Raw genomic sequence first — 22,253 nt, forward strand, 5'->3', positions numbered from 1 at the left:
GTGTGGTGTTATTTCTGAGGCCTCTGTTCTGTTCCATTGGTCTATATCTCTGTTTTGATACCAGTACCACGCTGTTTGGTTACTTTAACCTTGTAGTATAGTTAAAAGTCAGGTAACGTGATGCCTCCAGCTTTGTTATTTTTGCTTAGGATTGTCTTGGCAATGCAGGCTCTTTTTTGGTTCCTTATGACCATTCCAAAATTGCCTTGTAACTCTTAATAAAACCTAAAGACAGAAAATCTTACCTCTATTTACAGATGAAGAGATTGAAAGCCAGGGAAGCTAATTGACTCCCCAAAGTAAATATAAATACTCATCGATGATGAAACTGAGGTTTCATTCAAAATCTTGCTTGACTGAATCTGAAGCCCATGTTTCTTTTCTCTTTGCATTATATTACCTCTGATGGATTTTTTTAAATGGACCTTGAAATTTTCATGTATAAAATAGTACCCGCAGAAACATTATAAAATCAACTTTTCAGCACATGGAAAAGAGAAGGCTACTGAATAACCTGAAACCAGGTTATCTGTTTGAAGAAAAAAGCCTAACAGAATAACAGAAACATCAATCCTGCAGTTATAAACACTCCTGGGAAACCAAAATAAGCTATTTTTACCAATAGAAAAAAGAAAGTCCTAAATGCTTACAGAAGACATTAAACTGTAACTTTAAATAAAATATTATTCCAAATCCTGAAACTGAATTTGAATTCTTGTGAAAAATAATTTAGGTGATAAGTAATCTAATAATAGCAGCAACAGTTATGACTTAATTCAGCAAACTAATTCTTTAGAAGTTTTGCTTAAGACATTTCTTAATTGTAAACTTATGTTCTCTTCTTCATATAGAAAGATGAATAAACTGTTGTGTGATTGATAATCTGGTTGAGAGCAGAGACTCATTTTCATTGTTTGAAAGAAAGCCAGCACCACACAGTACCTGGAAGATAGAAAATATTCAATAAATGTTGAATGATACTTTTCCATTAAATGGTATGGATTAGAACTGATTAAGTCCTACTGTTGTGCTCTGTCTCTAATGGAATTGGAGAGCTTACTTCAGAAAGCTCCGTGCAGGCAGTGCCCATAGACCCGACTGGAAGTTAAACAGGCCCAGCTGGGGACTTAGCCATGGTTATAAACCATGCTGGCAATACTGCCAAGGCCTTCAGGATGCTTGCCAATTAGCTTAGGACTGAAAAAGATCATAGGACATAGAGTCCACTGAAAGTGTAGGCCAGTTTCAATGCCTCCCAATTATGATTTGTGTGAATATCAAATAAGATAATCTATAGAAAAGATCTTTAAATTTTAAAACATTTTACAATGTTGGTAATTAATATATTGGCATTAACTGCCTAAAATCACGTTTCTATTAGTATCTCTCTTTAACACCTTGACAGCACTGTCTAAATTCTGTCAATAAATCTATGGTTCTCTAAATGGATGAGTCTTCCAAAAATTTTGGATGGATTTTATCTGAATTCTGTGTGGCTAAATGACATCTGCAACTAAATGACTCTGCTGTCTTATCTCTGCATTCTCAAGTCTTCATCTTTTCTCCTACTCAGAATCTGAGGAGACAGGGGAATAACAGACAGAGTATTAAGAAAGAATCCAGAGGACTTGAGTAACTTTCTTGCAACCTTAGGGAAATAATTCAAGTTCCCTTAACTTGTACTCATTGTATACATCATTAAATGGATTTTCTCCTGAACTCATAGTATAGTGGTGAAGATCACATAAGATGATGTGCTTCGTAAACAATTACACAAATGTAAGATACTTTTATTGCTGAACATCAGTTCACTATTTTGCTATGTTTTGAGATATGAGAGGCTGAGTCCTAGATGCGTGGATGTTTCTACCACAACACTGGCATGTTTTACATACTGGTTTATGCATCTCTCGGTCTAGTGTAGACTGTGTGGTTTAATTATTTTAGTGTTTCTGAATATGCTTTTGTTAATTTACATTCCAATCTTTCAACAAGTCTTACTAAGTGTCATATTTAAATGGCAAGTTATACTGGGGGATGGGAATACAACAGGGAGCTATATGTCATGCTTCTTCTCTTCACAGAACAAATGCACTACCAGGATGGGACAAAAACATTCTAAAATACTCAGTGCTTCTGGAAGAGATACAATGTTCAGAGTATGAGTAAACTGTGTTATAGCTGTAAATATGTCACATAAAGCCAACGCCATCACATTCTAGGAATCTTTCCCTCCAGATATGTTATCTCTACTTTCTCACTTGAACATTTTGATGAGAGAAAGATGAGGAAAACATCCAGGTTGAACAAGCTCTTATTCTAATTACCCGCATTATTAAAACAATATTGCTGAGATCATCTGAATGTTGCAATCATTATCAAACTGTTTAGAAATAGCCTAACATCATACAATGAAACACATTTGAACCTGTAAATAAGACAGAAAAAGAATTAACTGTGAAAGTTGATATAAAGATAATTATTCCCACTTTTGTTTATAGCCATGAATGTGTGATTATGTATACACATGCCCAAAACTATTGGTTTCAAAGCATGAAGAAAATTCCTTCAACTTGCCTTGATTTAGAAATAAATAAATTTGCTGGACACCGTGTTCTCCCTGGAATTTGAAGGGCAATGATGACATTAATGCCATTCTATTTTATGTCAAACCAATATAAAAGCTGCAAATATCTGACAAAAGACTACTATCCCTAAGTGGTAGAAATTATTGAAACCACAGGGCATATAGCACTCTCTCTGGGAACTTTTATCAGGGAGCTGTTGGAGGCAGGCTTTTTGGAGCAGCCTGTAGTTTACCCCTCAGTTCATGCTAGTCAGGTCTTTTACCAAGAGAGTTTTGCTTTCAGTATTTATGTGGTGCAGGCAACTGTTTACCTTGGGGCATGCAAGTCAATCTGAGCACTTCAGAATCAGTGTGCCATTGCGGCTTTGTTGCCCATGGAAACAAAGTCTTCTTTGGAGAGAGGGAGCTTTGTAAAGGACGTGGCAGAGTATAATTTCATCAACTCTGGTCATTGCCCTATTTGAAGGTGTTTTGCTGCATGAACAATAGACACAAAAAATTGTACAGGATTATAATATTTTGTAATGATTTTTTTTCCTTTTAATTACATTTATTTTAATGCTGAATTTACTCCCGTGCCATAAGTTTTTGTTTCTTCAGTTTCTTCTGGGATACCTTTTTCTTCTGGGCAACCTCCTCTTCTGGTTTAGGAACAATCTGTTCCTTTTCCGTAAGGATAATCTCAATGTGGCAGAGAGAGCTCATGTATGGGTTAATCCGACCATGAGCTCTGTAGGTCCGGCGGCGCATCTTAGGTGCTTTGTTGACTTGGATATGCTCAATGACCAGAGAATCTACGTCTAAACCCTTAAGTTCAGCATTACTCTCTGCGTTTTTAAGCATGTGCAGCAAAAATTCAGCACTCTTTTTGGGCCACCGACCTTGTGTCCAGCCCCACTGCTTGGCCTGAAACAAAATGGAGATAATGAGTCATTTTCCTTGATTGAAATTAACATTACAGCCAAGATGAATTTATTTTATCTGACATCAAGGTTTCTTAGGATATGGTTTATTTCACCATCAATCCAAGGTGACCTGTCATTACAGCAATCAGAAATAAGTTCATCAGCAAGAATATTTTGTAATGATTTTAAAACTTTCTTTTAAGATTTCTAAATTGTATACAGTAATAGTTCCACTTTCCTTTAAAGAAATTGTTCCTAATTAGACTAAACATTCAACTAGGAATGACTTACATACTTTCTCCTACCTCAGCAAAGAGAGTAAAAACATTGATGCTAATTCTAGCTAACATGTAGGGGAGGGCTCTCAGAATGTGTTATTAAGAAGAAAGCATTGGGCATAGATTAAGCCAGGACCACAAGGCATGTTTTAAAATGTCATGAAAATGGCTTGGACTAGAATTTCACAAATGCCTCGTGTCTTTCACCTAACACTCAAAATATAAATTAAATCTTATGGATTTCATTAATAAACATTTGTGGGAGATTAGCAGCCCGAACTTTCCAGTGGCCCTGTTATTAGCTCATTTTTTTTTTGTCCAAAAAGTAGAGTAGAAGGTGAATTGCAAAAGAAGATAGAGAACAAGGGACCACTGAGGACAGTACGGCAATAATCTGCTGAGTAATACAGAAGACAAATGGGACCAGAATGAAAAAGAGGAAGAAGGGGAGATTTGTATTTATTGCTCACTTCATTTTTATCAAGCTCAGGGCCAGAAACTACATAAGTTATCTCATGCAACCATCCTACTAACTCTGTGAGACAGCTACCACTATCCCCATTTTAGAAACCAGGTGATTGAAAGAAGCACTGTGGGCATACAATCAGCAGGTGTCTGAAAAAATATGTGGGAGAAGGAAAGCAAATTGTCAAAACTCTGAATTTTTTCACTGAATCAGATTATATCTATCTTTTTTCTTTTTATAAATTTAAATTTTTAATTTTAAGTTCCAGGGTATATGTGCAGGATGTGCAGGTTTGTTACATAGGTAAATGTGTGCCATAGTGGTTTGCTGCACCTATCCACCCATCATCTAGGCATTATGCCCAGAATGTGTTAGCTATTTTTCCTAATGCTTTCTCTCCCCTCTGAAGCTGTCTGCCCCTGACAGGCTGCATGTTCCCCTTCCTGTGTCCATGTGTTCTCATTGTTCAGTTCCCACTTATAAATGAAAATATGTGGTTTTGGGTATTTTATTCCTGCATTAGTTTGCTGATTATAATGGCATCCAGCTCCACCCATGGCCCTGTGAGGGACCTAATCTCATTCCTTTTTAAGGCTGCATAGTATTCCATGGTGTATATGTGGGCATTTGGGTTGATTCCATGTCTTTGCTAATATGAACCATGCTGCAGTGAACATACACGTGCATGTATCTTCATAATAAAATGATTTATATTCCTTTGAGTATATACCAGTAGCAGGATTCCTGGGTCAAATGGTATTTTTGCCTCTAGGTCTCTGAGGAATTGCCACACAGTCTTCCACAATAGTTGAACTAATTTAAATTCCCACCAACAGTGTACAAGTATACCTATTTCCCTGCAACATTGCCAGCATCTCGTTTCCTGACTTTTTAAGAACTGCCATTCTGACTGGTGTGAGATGATATCTCACTGTGGTTATGGTTTGCATTTCTCTAATGATCGGTGATGTTGAGCATTTTTTCATATGTTTGTTGGCCACATGAATATCTTCTTTCAAGAACTGTCTGTTCATTTTCTTTGCCCACTTTTTAATAGGGTTGTTTTTTTTTCTTGTAAATTTGCTTGAGTTATTTGTAGACTCTGAATATTAGACTTTTGTCATATGGATAGATTGCCAAAATTTTCTCCCATTCTGTAGGTTGCCTGTTTATTCTGATGATAGTTTCTTTTGCTGTGCAGAAGCTCTTTAGGTTAATTAGATCCCATTTGTCAACTTTTGCCTTTGTCGCAATTGTTTTTGGCGATTTCAATCATGAAATCTTTGCCTATGTCTATGTCCTGAATGGTATTGCCTAGATTTTCTTCTAGGGATTATATAGTTTTAGGTTTTGCATTTAAGTCTTTAATCCATCTTAATTTTTGTATAAGATGTAAGGAAGGGGTCTCATTTCAATTTTCTTCATATGGCTTGCCAGTTCTGCCAGCACCATTTATTAAATAGAGAATCCTTTCCCCATTACTTGTTTTTGTTTGGCTTGTCAAAGAACAGATAGTTGTAGATGTGCAGTCTTATTCCTGAATTCTCTATTTGGTTCTATTGTTCTATGTGTCTGTTTTTGTACCAGTACCATGCTTTTGGTTACTGTAGCCTGATAATATAGTTTGAAGTAAGGTAGCATGATGCCTCCAGCTTTGTTCTGGAGGATTGTCTTGGCTACACAAGCTCTTTTTCAGTTCCGTATAAATGTTAAAATAGTTTCTTCTAATTCTGTAAAGAATGTCAATGGTAGTTTAATGGGAATAGCATTTAATCTATAAATTCCTTTGGCCATTATGGCCATTTTTATAATATTGATTCTTTCTATCCATGAGCATGGAATGTTTTTCTATTTGTTTGTGTCCTCTTCTATTTCCTTGAGCAGTTTTTTGTAGTTATACTTGAAGAGGTTCTTCACTTCCCTTGTTAGCTGTATTCCTAGCATTTTCTTCTCTTTGTACCAATTGCGAATAAGAGTTCATTCATGATTTGGCCCTCTGCTTGTCTGTTGTTGGCATATAGGAATGCTTGTGACTTTTGCACACTGATTTTTGTATCCTGAGACTTTGCTGAGGTTGCTTAAGAGACAGTGTTCCACAATCTCTGAGACACGGCTAAAGCCGTGTTAAGAGGGAAATTTATAGCACTTTATATAATAAATGCTATATGATAAATGTCCATATCAAAAAGCTAGAAAGATCTCAAATTGACATGCTAACATCACAACTAAAAGAATTAGAGAACCAAGAGCAAGCAAACCCCAAAGTTCACAGAAGACAAGAAATAACTAAGCTCAGAGTGGAACTGAAGGAGATAGAGATACAAAAAAACCCTTCAAAAAATCAGTGAATCTGAGAGCTGGTGTTTTGAAAAAAATAATAAAATAGATAGGCCACTAGCTAGGCTAATAAAGAAGAAAAGAGAGAAGAATCAAGTAGACACAGTAAAAAGATGATAAACAGGATATCAACACTAACCACATAGAAATGCAAACAACCATCAGCGAATACTGAAAACACCTCTGTGCAAATAAACTAGAAAGTCTGGAAGAAATTGATAAATTCCTGGATACATACATCCTCCCAAGAATGAACCAGGAAGAAGTTGAATCCCTAAATAGACCAATAACAAGTTCTGAAACTATGGTAGTAATAAATAGCCTACAAAAAAAAAAAAAAAAAAAAAACCCAGGACTCAGTGGACTTACAGCTGAATTATACCAGAGATACAAGGAGGAGCCTTTACCATTTCTTCTGTAACTATTCCAAAGAATTAAAAAGGAGGGACTCCTCCCTAACTCATTTTCATCATCCTGACACCAAAATCTGGCAAAGATACAACAAATAAATCTTCAGGCCAATATCCCTGATGAACATTGATGCAAAAATTCTCCATAAAAGATTGGTAAACTGGCCAGGCATGGTGCCTCACACCTGTAATCCCAGCACTTTGGGAGGCCAAGGTGGGAGGATCATGAGGTCAGGAGTTCGAGACCAGCTTGGCCAACATGGTGAAACCCTGTCTCTACTAAAAATAAAAAAATTAGTTGGGCATGGTGGTGGGAGCCTGTAATTCCAGCTCCTTGGGAGGCTGAGTCAGGAGAATCATTTGAACTTGGAAGGCAGAGGTTGCAGTGAGCTGAGATTGTGCCATTGCACTCCAGCCTGGGTGACAGGGACAAGATGAGACTCCATCTTAAAAAAAAAAAAAAAATACTAGGAAACCAAATCCAGCAGCACATCAAAAAGCTTATCCACCATGATCAAGTCAACTTCATCCCTGGGGTGCAAGGCTGGTTCAACATACACAAATCAATAAAAGTAATACATCACATAAACAGAACTAAAGACAAAAACCACATGATTATCTCAATAAATGCAGAAACGGTCTTTGACAAAATTTAACATTCCTTCATGTTGAAAACTGTCAATAAACTATGTATTGGAAGAACATAGCTCAAAATAATGAGTCATTTATGACAAACCCACAGCCAATATTATACTGAATGGGCAAAAGCTGGAAGCATTCCCCTTGAAAACTGGCACAAGTCAGGAATGCCCTGTCTTACCATTCTTATTGAACATAGTATTGGAAGTTCTGGCCAGGAAAATTAGACAAGAGAAAAAAAATAAAAGGTATTCAATAGGAAGACAGGAAGTCAAACTGTCTTCGTTTGCAGTTGATATGATCCTATAGCTAGAAAACCCCATCATCTCATATCTATCTTTTCATTGCTATGCCTGCATTACTTAGGGCTTGGATGATGTTTAGGAAATACTATTACCAGTATATTTTTTTTCAATGAATCATGCCTTTCACTGAAACTGAAAATATTTTCTGGGCATACCCTTGGGCCTGGTGGAGATTGGGTTGTAGGAACTCTGGTTTACTGTTGTTTCTTAAACATCTTTTAATTGGATATGACTTCATTTGAGATTTAGTTTCCATATCCACAAAAGAAACAGAGTAAAGCTTTTCCTATTCTACATAAAAAAGATATCTATAAGAACAAATAAAAGAAAACTAAAACTTTATTTTCCTGTTAAATATATACATGAGACATATATATGAGATATATATATTATAATATATATATTATATATATATTATAATATATATATCTCAGTAGGGTGTTTTGTCTTACTGAGACACCAACAGGGGCAAATAAGGAAGCTATTGCATTACCCATCCCTCAACCCCAGGTAACACAACTTGTGGCTCCAAAACAGACCTCTTCGTTCTCCTTGAGGAGAGGAGAGGGAAGAGTAGGGAAGACTCTGTCTTGCATCTGGGAGACCAGGTCAGCTACAGGAAGATAGAGCACCAGTCAGGGTCATGAAGCCCTCATTCCAAGTCCTAGCTCCCAGATATTTCTAGACACATCCTAGGTCAGAAGGGAACCCACTCCCTTGAAAAAAAGGACTCAGTCATGGCAAAATCCATCACCGACTAAAGAGTGATGGATTTTGACTGAAGAGACCTTGGGCACTGAACTATACCCAGGTAGTATACTATGGACCATTGGTGGGACTCAGATTTACTGGCTTCAGGTGAGAACCAGCACATTTTGAATCATTGTAGTGAATACGGTGAGAGAATCCTTCTGCTTCAGAAAAGCAGAGGGAAAAGTAAAGCAGATTTTGCCCTGTACCTTAGATACCAGCTCAGCCACAGTCACATAGAGCACCAAGTGGGCAATTGGGTTTGTAATCCAGATCTTGGCTCTTGAACAGCATTCCTTGACCTGTCCTGAGCCAGACAGGAGCCCACTTCCCTGAAGGGTGAGCCCCAGGCCTAGCAGCATTCACCACAAGCTGACTGAAGAACCATTGGTCCTTAACTGAACATTGGCTGTAGCCTGGCAACACTCCCCATGGGCATGTGATGGTGGTGGCTGTAGACTGAGGCTCCTCTGCCTATGGAAGGGGGAAGAAAGAGTGGGAAGGATTGTGTCTCATGGTTTGAGTGCCAGCTCAGCCACAGTAGACTAGAATGCCAGATAGATTTCTACGGATTTTTTTTTTTTTTGTAAGTCTCTGGCTCATGGATGACATCTCTGGAACCAGCCAGGTCTGGGGAAATCTCACCATCCTGAAGGGAAGGAAACAGGCATAGCTGGCTTAGCCACCTGCTAATTGTAGAGTATTGCAGCCTTGAGCAAATATAAGCAATAGTCAGGTAGTGGTTACAGAGGGCCTTGGGTAAGAACCAGTGCTGTACTGGCTTCAGGTCTGACCCAGCACAGTCCCAGTATTGGTGGCTACAGGAATACAGGTGTCACCCCACCCCCAGCTCCAGGAAACTTAACACAGAGAGAGAGAGAGAGAGAAAGAGAGAGAGAGAGAGAGTGGGGGTGGAAAGAGAGATACCCCATTTGTTTTGGGAGACAGTTAAGAAAGAGAACAAGTGTCTCTTCCTCATAACCCAGAGAATTCTTCTGGATCATTTTCAAGACCATCAAGGTGGTTCCTCTATGAGTCTGCAAGAACCATAGCATTGCTAGGCCTGGGGTACTCCCTAATGCAGACATAGCTTATATCAAAAAATCCAAGTTCTTTTGAATACCTGAAAATTCCTTTCAAGAATCAGGGGTACAAACATGCTCAGACAGTGAAGACTACAATAAATATCTAACTCTTCAGTGCCCAGGCACCAACGATCATCTGCAAGCATTGAGATTACCCAGGAAAACAGGGAAACATGACCTTACCAAACAAACAAAACAAGTCACAAGGGCTGAATCCTAGAGAAAGAGAGATATGTGATCTTTCAGACAGAAAATTCAAAATAACTGTTTTGAGGAATCTCCAAGAAATTCAAGATAGAGAAGGAATTCAAAATTCTATCAGATGAATTTAAGAAAGATACTGAAATTATTAAAAAGAATCAAAAAGAAATTTTGGAGTTGAAAAATGCAACTGACATTCTGAAGAATGCATCAGAGTCTCTAAATAGCAGCATTGATCAACAAGAAAAAAGAGGTGGTGAGGTTCAAGACAGGCTATTAGAAAACACACAACTAGAAGAGACACAAACAAACACACAAAGAATAAAAAACAATAAAGCAAGTCTGCAAGATCTATAAAATAGTCTCCGAAGGGCAAATCTAAGAGTTACTGGCTTGAAAGGGAGGGTAGAGAAAGAGAGAGGGGTATAAATTTTATTCAACTTCCCAAACCTAGAGAAGATATCAATACCCAAGTAAAAGAAGGTTACAGACCATCAACTAGGATTAACGTTAAGGCCACTTCAAGGCATTTAATAATCAAATTCCCAAAAGTCAAAGATAAATAAAAAGATTCTAAAAACAGCAAGAGAAAAGAAACAGATAACATACAATGGAGCTCCAATACATCTGGCAGCACACTTTTCAGCAGGAACCTCACAGGCTAGGAAGGAGTGGCATGACATAGTTAAAGAGCTGAAGAAAAAAAAAAAAAACTTTTACCCTAGAATAGTGTTTAAAATATCTTTCAAACATGAAGGAGAAATAAAGATTTTCCAAGACAAACAAAAGCTGAGAGATTTCATCAACACAAGATGTGTCCCACAAAAAATGCTAAAGAGTGTGTCTCAGTCAGAAAGAAAATGACATTAGTGAGAAATAAATTATCTGAAGGTGCAAAACTCACTGCTACGTAGTAAGTACACAGAAAAAACACAATATTATAACACCTATAGCTGTGGGGTGCAAACTACTGTTATCTTAAGTAGAAGAGCTAAAATATGAACCAATCAAAAATAATAACAACTTCTTTTCAAGACACAGTACAAAAAGATATAAATAGGAATGACAAAAAGCTAAAAAGAAAATGAATGAAATTAAAGTTTAGAATTTTATTAGCTTTCTTTTTGTTTGTTTATGTAAATATAGTTAACTTATTATTAGCTTAATATAATGGGTAGTAAGATATTATTTGCAAGCCTCATAACAAGTTCAAATGAAAAATTATACAACAGATACACAACAAATTAAAAGCAAGAAATTAAATTCTACCACCAGAGAAATTTACCTTTAATAAAAGGAAGATAGAGAGGGAGAGAAGACCATAAAACAACCAGAAAGCAAATAACAAAATGACAGGAGTAAGTCCTTACTTATCAATAATAACAGTAAATGTAAATGCACAAAAGGCTCCAATCAAAAGACATAGAGTGGCTGAATGAATTAAAAAAAAAAAAGACCCAATGATCTGTTGCTCACAAGAAACACACTTCACCTATAAAGATACACAAAGACACATAATAAAGGGGTGGAAAAAGATATTCCAGGCTAATGGAAACCAAAAAGAGCAGGAGTAGCTATACTTAGACAAAATAGATTGCAAGCAAGAACTATGAGAAGAGACAAAGAAGTTCATTAAACAATGATAAAGTGGTCAGATGAGCAAGAGGATACAACAATTGTAAATACATAGGCACCCAACAGTGGAGTACCCAGATATATAAAGCAAATGTTATTAGAACTAGAGAAAGAGATGTACTCTAATACAATACTAACTGGAGACCAACATCTCACTTTCAGCATTAGATAGATCTTCCAGACAGAAAATGAATAAAGAAACGTTGGACTTAATCTGCACTATAAACTAAATGGATCTAATAGATATTTATACAACATTTCATTCAATGGCTACAGAATACACATTCTTTTTCTAGCACATGGATTATTCTCAAGGATAAGTCACATGTTAAGTCACAAAATAGTTGTAAAACATTCAAAAAATTAAATAACATGAAGCATCTTCTCTGACCACAATAGAATAAAAGTAGAAATCAATAATAAGAGGAATTTTGGAAACTGTACAAATACATGAAAATTAAACAGTATGCTTCTGAATGACCAGTAAGTCAATGAAGAAATTAAGAAGGAAATTGAAAAATTTCTTGAAACAAATGATAATGCAAACACAACATGCAAAAACCTATGGGATGCAGCAAAAGTAGTACTAAACTATAATTAGTAATACAGCTATAAGTGCCTCCATCAAAAAAGAAGAACTTTAAATAAATGCTCTAATGATTTATCTTAAACAAATACAAAAGAAGGAACAAATCAAACTCCAAATTGGTAGAATAAAATAAATAATAAAGATCTTAGCAGAAGTAAATGAAATTAAAATGAGGGAAACAATACCAAAGATCAACAAAACCAAAAGCTGGTTTCTTGAAAAGATAAACAAAATTGACACACATTTAGCCAGAGTAACTAAGAAAAAAAGAAAGAAGACCCAAATAAATAACATTAGAAATGAAAAAGGAAACTTTACAACTGCAGAAATTAAAAGAATCGTTTGTGGCTACTATGAGCAACCATATGCCAATAAATTGGAAATTCTAGAAAAAATTGATAAATTCCTATACATACACAACCTACCAAGATGAAACCATGAAGAAAGCCAAAACCTGAAGAGAGCAGTAAGAGGTAACAAGATCACAGTCATAATAAAATGTCTCTCCGTAACAAAAAGCCAGGAACCTGATGGGTTTGCTGCTGAATTCTATCAAATGTTTAAAGAAGAACTAATACCCATATTAAACTATTATGATAATTTTATGTTAAATATCAAATTAAAGTATTCTGAAACATAAGGAAGGGAATACTTCCAAGCCCATTCTATGAGGCCAGTATAACTCTGACACCAAAAGCAGAAAAAGACTCTTTTTTATGATTTCCATTATTTTGCATTTGCTGAGGAGTGTTTTACTTCCAATTATGTGATCAATTTTAGAATAAGTGCGATGTGAAGCTGAGGAGAATGTATATTCTGCTGATTTGGGGTGTAAAGTTCTGTAGATGTCTATTAGGTCAGCTTGGTCCAGAGTTGAGTTCAAGTCCTGAATATCCTTGTGAATTTTTTGTCTCATTGATCTGTCTAATATTGACAGTGGAGTGATAAAGTCTCCCACCATTTTTGTGGGGGGGGTCTAAGTCTCTTTGTAGGTATCTAAGAACTTGCTTTATGAACCTGGATGCTCCTGTATTGGGTGCATATATATTTAGGATAGTTAGCTCTTCTTTTTGCATTGATCTTTACTGTAATGTAATGCCCTTTGCCTTTTTTGATCTTTGTTGGGTAAAAGTCTGTTTATCAGAGACTAGGATTGCAAAATGGAATCTAATTAAACTAATGAGCTTCTGCACAGCAAAATAAACTATCATCAGCATGAACAGACAATCCAGAGAATGGGAGAAAATTTTTGCAATCTATCCATCTGACAAAGGGCTAATAACCAGAATCTACAAAAACATAAACAAATTTACAAGAAAAAAACAACCCCATCAAAAAGTGGGCAAAGGATATGAACAGACACTTCTCAAAAGAAGATATTTATGTGACCAATGAACATATGAAAAAAAGCTCATCATCACTGGACATTAAAGAAATGCAAATCAAAATCACAATGAGATACTATCTCACGCCGGTCATTAAAAAGTCAGGAAACAACAGCTGCTGGAGGAGATGTGGAGAAACAGGAATTCTTTTACACTGTTGGTTGGACTGTAAATTAGTTCAACCGTTGTGGAAGACAGTGTGGTGATTCCTCAAGGATCTAGAACCAGAAATACCATTTGAGCCAGCAATCCCATTACTGGGTATACGACAAAAGGATTATAAATCATTCTACTATAAAGACACATGCACACGTATGTTTATTGCAGCACTGTTCACAATAGTGAAGACTTGGAACCAACCCAAATGCTCATCAATGATAGACTGGATAAAGAAAATGTGGCACATATACACCACAGAATACTATGCAGCCATAAAAAAGGATGAGTTCATGTCCTTTGCAGGAACATGGATAAAGCTGGAAACCATCATTCTCAGCAAACTAACACAGGAACAGAAAACTGAACACCGCATGTTCTCAGTCATAAGTGGGATTTGAACAATGAGAACACATGGACAAAGGGAGGGAAACATCACACACTGGGGCCTGTTGGGGGGTAGGGGGTAGGGAAGGGATAGCATTAGGAGAAGTACCTAATGTAGATGACTGGTTGATGGGTGCAGCAAAGCGCCATGGCATGTGTATAGCTATGTAACAAAACTGTGTGTTCTGCACATGTATCCCAGAACTTAAAGTATAATTTTTTTAAAAAGCAGAAAAAGACACATCAAATAAAGGAAACTACAGGCCAATATCCCTGATGAATATTAGTGCAAAAATCCTCAACAATATACTAGCAAACTGAATTAAATAATACATTGAAAAGATCATTCATCATGACCAAGTGGGATTTATCCCAGAGATGCAAGGATAGTTCAAAATATGCAAATCAATTAATGTGATACATAATATTAATAGAATTAAGGTCAAAAACCATACGATCATGTCAGTTGATGCTGAAAAAGCATTTGATAAAATTCAAAATCCCTTCATGATAAAAACCCTTAAAAAACTGGGGATAGAAGAAATATGTCTCAACATAATAAAAGCCATATGTGTCAGACCCATAGCTAGTATCAAACTGAGTGGAGAAAACAACTGAAATACTTTCCTCTAATATTGGGAACATGACGAAGATGCCCATTTTGCCCCTGTTATTTAGCATAGTACAGAAAGTACTAAAGCTAGAGAAATAAAACATGAGGAAGAAATAAAGTGGCATCCAAACTGAACAGGAAGAAGTCAAATTATCCTGTTTGCAGGAGATATGATCTTTTATTTGGAAAAACCTAAAGTCTCTACCAAAAACTATTCAAACTGATAAATAAATACACTCAAGTTTTATGATAAAAAAAATCAACATTCAAAAATCACTAGCATTTCTATATGCTAACAGCAAACAACCTGAAAAAGAAATTGAGAACGTAATCTCATTTATAATAGCTACAAATAAAATTGAAAACCTAAGAACTAACTTAACCAAAGAAGTTAAGATCTCTGTAATTAAAACTATCAAACATTGATTCAAGAACTTGAAAAGGACAGCAAAAAACAGTAAATTATATCAGGTTCATAGATTGGCTGAATCAATATTGTTAAAATGTCCATGCTCCCAAAGCAATCTACAGATTCAATGCAATACTAGCAAACTACCAATGACATTTTTTGCAGAAATAGAAAAAACAATCCTAAAATTTATACAGAATCACAAAAGACCTAGAATAGTCAAGCTATCTTAAGCAAAAATAACAAAACTGGAAGAATCACATCACCTGTCTTCAAATTGTGATACAGAAGTATAGTATCCCAAACAGCATGGCATGGGTGTAAAAATAGATACATAGAACAGAGGAATGGAATACAGAACCCATAAATAAGTTTATGCATCTACAGTGAACTCATTTTTGATAGAAGTGCCCAGTACATACATTGGGGAAAGAACAATCTCTTCGATAAGTGGTACTGGGAAAACTGGATATTCATATTCAGAAGAAAGAAACTAAACCTCTGTCTCTTGCCATGTACAAAAATCAAATCAAAATGATTAAAGACTTAAATATAAGACCTCAAACTATAAAACTATGACAAAAAAGGCTTCGGGGAACTCTCCAGGACCTTGGACTGGGGTAAGATTACTTGAGCTAAACCCAACAACCACAGGCAACCAAAGCAAAAATGGACAAATGGAATCACATCAAGTTAAAAAGCTTCCACACAGCAAAAGAAACAATCAACAGAGTGAAGAGACAACCCACAAAATGAAAGAAAATATTTGCAAACTACCCACCTGAAAAGGGATTAATAGCCAGAATATATAAGAACCTCAAACAACTCAATAGAAAAAATCTAATAATTGGATTATTTTAAAAATGGGTAAAAGATTCATTAGGCATTTCTCAAAAGAAGAGATGCAAATGGCAAACAGGTATATGAAAAGGTGCTCAACATTATTGATCATCAGAGAAATACATATTAAAACTACAATGAGATATCATTTTACCCCAGTTAAAATGGCTTTTATCCAAAAGTAAGGCAATAACAAATGCTGGTGAGGATGTGGATAAAAGAGAACCCTTGTACACTGTTGATAGGAATGTAAATTAGTACAACCACTGTAGAGAACAATTTGGAGGTTCCTCAAAGAACTAAAAATAGAGTTACCATATGATCCAGCAATCTCACTCCTAGATATATACCTAAAAAAAAGGAAATCAGTATGTTGAAGAGATATATGCACTCCCCTGTTTATTGCAGCAGTATTCACAACAGGCAAGGTTTGGATGCAACCTAAGTGTTCATTAACAGACAAATTGCAATGAAAATATGGTACATATACACAGTGGAATACTATTCAGCCACACACAAATAAGAATGAGAACCTGTCAATTGCAATAACATGAGTCATTTTGTTGAGTGAAATAAACTGTGCACAGAAAGACAAACTTCACATGTTCTCACTTATTTGTGAGAGCTAAACATTGAAATAATTGAACTCATAGAGAGAGTGAGTAGATGGATGGTTATGAGAGTCTGGGAAGGGTAGTGGGAGGGGGTGGGGGAGAAGTGGGGATAGATAATTGGTACAAAAATAGTTAGAAAGAACGAATAAGACCTAGTATTTTCTAGCACAACAGTGCGACTACAGCAAAAAATAATTTAATTGTACATTTTTTCAAATCACGAAATGTGTAAAACTGGATTATTTGTAACATAAAAAATAAATGTCTGAGGTGATGGATACCCCAAATGGTTGATGTGATTTTTATAGATTGCATGCCTGAATAAAAATATCTCATGCAACCAAGAAATACATACACCTATTATGTACTCACAAAAATTAAAATAAAGAATTTTTTATAAAAGAGTGATATGAACTAAGTTTTATTTTTGAAAGCTCACTCTGACTACAAGATGAAAGATGAATAGGCTGATGAAGTGGGAAAGAAGGGACATGCTGAAGGTAAAGAGTTGTTAGTTTGGTATTTCACTATTTCATGCTAATGAAAACAAAAGCCTGCTTGAACTCGGTATTAGTTGGTGTCATGCAAAATAGGAAATAGATTTCAGAACAATTCAGGAGGAAAGATCAAAGGGATTTGGCAATTAATTGTATGTGATGGGTGAGGGATTGAATTCAATGGGAAATGAAAAACTGGGAGGCTAGGTATACCGTGATGCTTTTTACAAAGCTATGAGATGTGGAGAAATAAGAAAACATGGAAGAAAAAATTTTGAGTTTTCTCAAAAAGAGCCCATTAAATAGTAATATTTCTGGAATATCTGACCAGAAATATGTGGCAAGAAGTTAGATTGCCCTCACGGAAATCAAGGCTATAGATGTCCTATCTGATATCTACCTACAATATCTCTCTCAGTATCTACATGTGTGTCTCACATGCATATCGGAAATGGGTTCCATAAAAGAGAAGAGGGTGATATATAAGGAGGCTAAGATTTAAAGTAAGAAGAGTGGTAGGCTGTGAGAATAGAATACAAGAGATCACCAGTTTAAATGGTATGCAGAAGAGATGTTCATGACAGAAACTTAGAAGTAGAGGTCAAGTGGTAAGAAGATAACTGGCCTCACAGAAGGCAACTAGGAATTAAGAAAGTCAAAGAGCTTATGTATCCACCCTGTGAAATGTATTACTATAGGTCTTTATTCCAGGAATATAAACGTTTAAATAGGTCTTTTGGTGGTTCACCCTTGCCAGGGCAATTTCAATCTGATTGGCACAAAAGCCAAACAGGTGTGAGTTGCACGGTAAATGGAAAATGAGAAAGTGGGGACAAGGAGTGCAGACTATCCTTTCATGAAAAGAGGGCAAAAAGGTTGTAACCACAAAGAGGCACAAAGTCAGTGTAACCAAACTGAGGATAGGAGAGAAATGAGGATGCTTAGGAGAAACACACACACACACACACACACACACACACATACACACACACCCAATAGAATGAGGAAGTTTAAAATGTTGACATGGTAGTAGTAAAAGATAGAGCAAGATTAGGGAGGGACAAGATAAATGGAGTTTCAGAGACAGCAGGACAGGTGGAATGAGGAGAAGAGATACCTCACCTTTGGGAATAAAATATAGCTACATAGCCTGTAGCTCCAGCTACTCAGGAGGCTAAGTTGAGAGTATCATTAATCCCAGGAAATCAAGGCCAGCCTGAATAACATAGCAAGACCTCCATCTCTCTCTTTACAAGAAAAGACATATAAACACAATGTTCAATTCCACTCGTGCCACTTAGAATTGTGATATTAGACAATTTAACAAATCAAATTCCTAATATGATATCAGCAGATAGGGCAAGTAGTTTAAATAAAGCAAGTAAAGCACAGGATTTAAAATTAATATTAATATTAATATTGGATTATAAGTGAACAGGAACAAGGTAGAAGGATGTGTGTGTGTGTGTGTGTGTTTGTGTGTTTGTGTGTGTGAGGGAGGAGGGAAGCTAAGGAAAACCATACCTATTTCCACACACCTTGATGCTGTCCTTGAGACCTTCTTTCCTTTTGTTCTTCCTCCTGTTCACATTCCATGGCATAGAATGTGGGTGTGAGGCAGACAAGATATGTGATTCTAGAAAATTCAAAGTTCGATTCAAAATTTGCTGATAATCTAGTTTGTTCAAGGCATTTCACCAAAGGAGATTGCTAAAGAAAATAAAAATAAAAATAAAAAAATAAAAAAATAAAACAAAGATAATTAAGCAGAGACCTAGCCCAAAGAAGCTCATAGTTTACAGGGGTAGAGTGGTAAACACATAAATAGCTGAAGGGTAAATACATAGCCACTTGAAGTTGCATCTTTTTTCTCTTTTACAGTAAAACAGAACTCAGCTATTTTAAAACACCACTCTAATAAGATCTTTCGAGCTCTCGAAATGTCATTGGATGTATAGATACATTTGACATACATTAAAGAAGTAACCTAAAAGGTTTGTCAGACCAGAGGAAGTGTGACTTTCCAGCCTGAGATGGGGTGATGGAAGTCATTGAAATGATTTATTGATAAGTAATAATATGCAGTTGTGTTTCAAAGAAGGGCAGAGTCAGCTCCTAATAAGAAAAAATTTCATTCTGAGGGTATCCTGCATTTTTTTTATTTATTTCAGAGATAAAAATAAGGTGTAGGCAGGGAGAATTGGTTTTTCTGAAACAAGAACTTTAACAAAGTGAAAAACTTGAAATTAGATCATACATCAGCATGAATAAGATAGCCTAGCATGATCTCCACTTTCAACTTTGGTGTCTTGGTAATATGCCTGGTCTGGACAGAGTTATTTTTGCAGAAATAAAGATTGCCTTTCTTACGTAGTATTCTCTGCTTCTTAGACCTGTGGAAAAAGCAGTTCTTCATTTGCAACTCTAAGATTTTCAGATCAGTAAACAGTGTGACTATCCACTAAGCTCTGAAGCTCAGTTGTGGGATAGATAGAAAAAAAATTTATGTTTATAAGATGAATCTCTGATTTAATATGTTGTTAGAGTTGATACAATTTATTTCCAAATAAAGTGATTTTTAAATATATAGTATTTTATTTAAATGCTTACTTTCACCAAATTTATCCCTGTAAAATGCCCAAATGTGCTAGCTGAACAGTTTGAATTTTAAAACTTTTCCTTAAAAATAAAATGTTATTCAAATTAGAATCTATGATTTTCAGTGAATTATGCAATAAAATACTCAAAACAATAGAAGACACAGAGTACCAAAGTAAAAAGATTAAAACATATAATAAAAATGATAGAAATGTAAAATATTTACAGAAAATCACATATATATTATTTATACTTTATTTCTAAGGATTTTGAACTCAGCATTGCTGTTAATCCATGAGAATTATATTTTCTGGATAGAAAGGCCTTCAATGGGAAGCACTCCTCACCTCCAAACAAACCTCTCTGGTGTCTACTGAATGTTGTCCAGCTACAAATCAGAGAAAGGTTGAGAGTAATAGCAATTTCTCTGTCCTCTACAAGACAAGCCAGTTGGACTTGACTTATTCTAGAAATACCTCACCACTCACTTAATATGGGTAACCAAAGCACCAAGCATGATGTGTTGTCACAAGTAGAAGAGGTTTTGACATAATATAGCTGGGAAAGGAAAGAGTGGCAACCCAGGGTCATGTAGTATGTTGGGTCAGGTATATATCTAGAGATATTTGGAGACCCAGGGAAAATTTAATTAAACTTTATCATCCTTTTCACATTTTCTCTCCCCTACTTTTGTTCATTTGTAATTACTCTTACGTTATTCAAGCTGTTTTTTATTTTTGCCTGATTTTACAGATACGTATGTATGTCAAACTCCAGATCCTCCTGCAACAAAATCATTGCTTTTCTTTCTTTCTAGACCAATTTGAAATTAACTCAACTGGCCTAAATCAATTTGGATAGTACTTAAGACCTGTGGACTAAGTGAATATTTTTCTGAAATAATCCCAAGTAACAATCCCATTACAAGTAATGGACAAAAAAAAAATTATTCTATGTCTTAATCTCATTACTCTGTATCTCAATATGTTCTAATTCAGATAGGATCTATGAATAAATATCATGAATAAATATGTATAGGGAGACTGGCTGGTGTGCTGAGCACAGTTTATAATGTTAAAGCTAAAGGGGTCCTTTCCAACAAATTCAAGTATAAGTTTAAATGGGAAAAATCACACATTATTTCCTATTTACTATTGGTATTTCTTATCCCTAAGGAAGTAGTAACAAGTGGCTTCAGAAATATGTGTGAGTGTGTGTGTTTATGCATGTGTGTACATATGTGTTGAAAAGCAGCATGGATTTTGTTGATCCAGCATGAAGTCTTACAAGAGAGGTGACTATGCATGCTTTTTCAAATAACTGTCCGTAGGTACTTTTCATACAAGTAGTGAAATAAATCATAATAACTACTTATCACCGATTATTACTTAGAAGCATGTCTTTTTGTTTCTGTGTGCTACTTCTTGTTCATTTCCTAGAGAAATTTCAATGGCTAAGACTTTTATGTCAGGGTCACTTTCTATTAGATGATGCTAATACAAAAGTGTATCTGCCTCTTGTGATAGAAAATTACAAACAGAATCACATGCTAAAGGAAAACAATCCTTCTTCACAATTAAAGTTTAAATCACTCTACAAACCAAGTAAATGCTGGTGTGTTTTTCTAACATTCTCTATGGTAGTCAATACATGGGTCAGAAAAGTAAAGTGACTTTTAGATTAACAAATGTATTAAAATAGCAAATTCTAAGATGCAATCAGTAATACATTCAGGAATTTTTGTACCAGAGCCAGTTTCTAAAGATAGGGAAAGATCAGACCAAAAAAAAAATGACAAAGAATAACAAACTAGAAAGGGTTGGTTTACACACACACACACAGACACAGAGACACACAGACAGACACACACACACACACACACACACACACTTGATTCTCAACTACGGACCCAAGAACAGCAAACTATTTCAAGTTGTATATGTATATTCTCACTCCATCCCTTTACAACTTCCTTTCATATCTGGATCTCAACTTCTTCCTTGCCTCATTTTTCTTTAGATTATAATATATTTATATTTCTACACCTGGTACAGATTATGTTAGCATATTCATCTGGAATTCTATGAGTGTAGCTGCATGACCACAGATGCTTGATAATAAAAAGGGGAGGTGGGGCTTCATTAAAGTAGCAGACACTATTCAATGAGAAGACCAAGGAGGGCTGTGATGGTAGAAGCTAGAAGCCTCAGTTAGGATTGCCATGGCTGTCACATGGCACCTTAGCTATGCTTGCTTCGGAGTCCACTTTTCTTCCCATTTCAACATCAAGTAGCTGAAACAGGCTTAAACCAGTTTTTCTGTTCTGGCTGCTGAGCCAAAGGGACAGGAAATCATTAAAGGGAAAACATTTCTAGCAAAGGTCACTTTAATAGAAAATTACATCAATCACTTTGAAGAAAAAAAGTACATTTCAATTGATGTCATTCGTCCATAGGATAACATCCGTTTTAGTTTCTGACTTCAGTTTTTAAAAGTTAGTCTAACTTTTGAAACAAGTACATTAAAAATTAACTATCCCTTCAACACCAATTTCAATCATTTGAAAA

The 22,253-nt window shown here is 35.7% G+C and overlaps 1 protein-coding gene across 1 annotated transcript; it reads right to left on the bottom strand.

Annotated features, from left to right (window-relative positions):
* Nucleotides 1-3,136: 3,136 nt before the first annotated feature.
* On the bottom strand, nucleotides 3,137-8,183 carry LOC134734834 (large ribosomal subunit protein uL22-like). The gene is made up of 4 exons (XM_063628213.1): nucleotides 8,083-8,183; nucleotides 6,943-6,994; nucleotides 6,271-6,279; nucleotides 3,137-3,493 (listed from the first exon to the last, which is right to left on the bottom strand). Exons 1-4 carry the CDS (start codon nucleotides 8,181-8,183, stop codon nucleotides 3,155-3,157), a joined length of 501 nt encoding a protein of 166 aa, XP_063484283.1. The 3' UTR covers nucleotides 3,137-3,154.
* Between the last annotated feature and the right edge of the window lie 14,070 nt (nucleotides 8,184-22,253).

The sequence above is a fragment of the Symphalangus syndactylus genome, chromosome 12 (assembly GCF_028878055.3).
Source record: "Symphalangus syndactylus isolate Jambi chromosome 12, NHGRI_mSymSyn1-v2.1_pri, whole genome shotgun sequence".
In the NCBI taxonomy this organism is placed as follows: domain Eukaryota; kingdom Metazoa; phylum Chordata; class Mammalia; order Primates; family Hylobatidae; genus Symphalangus; species Symphalangus syndactylus.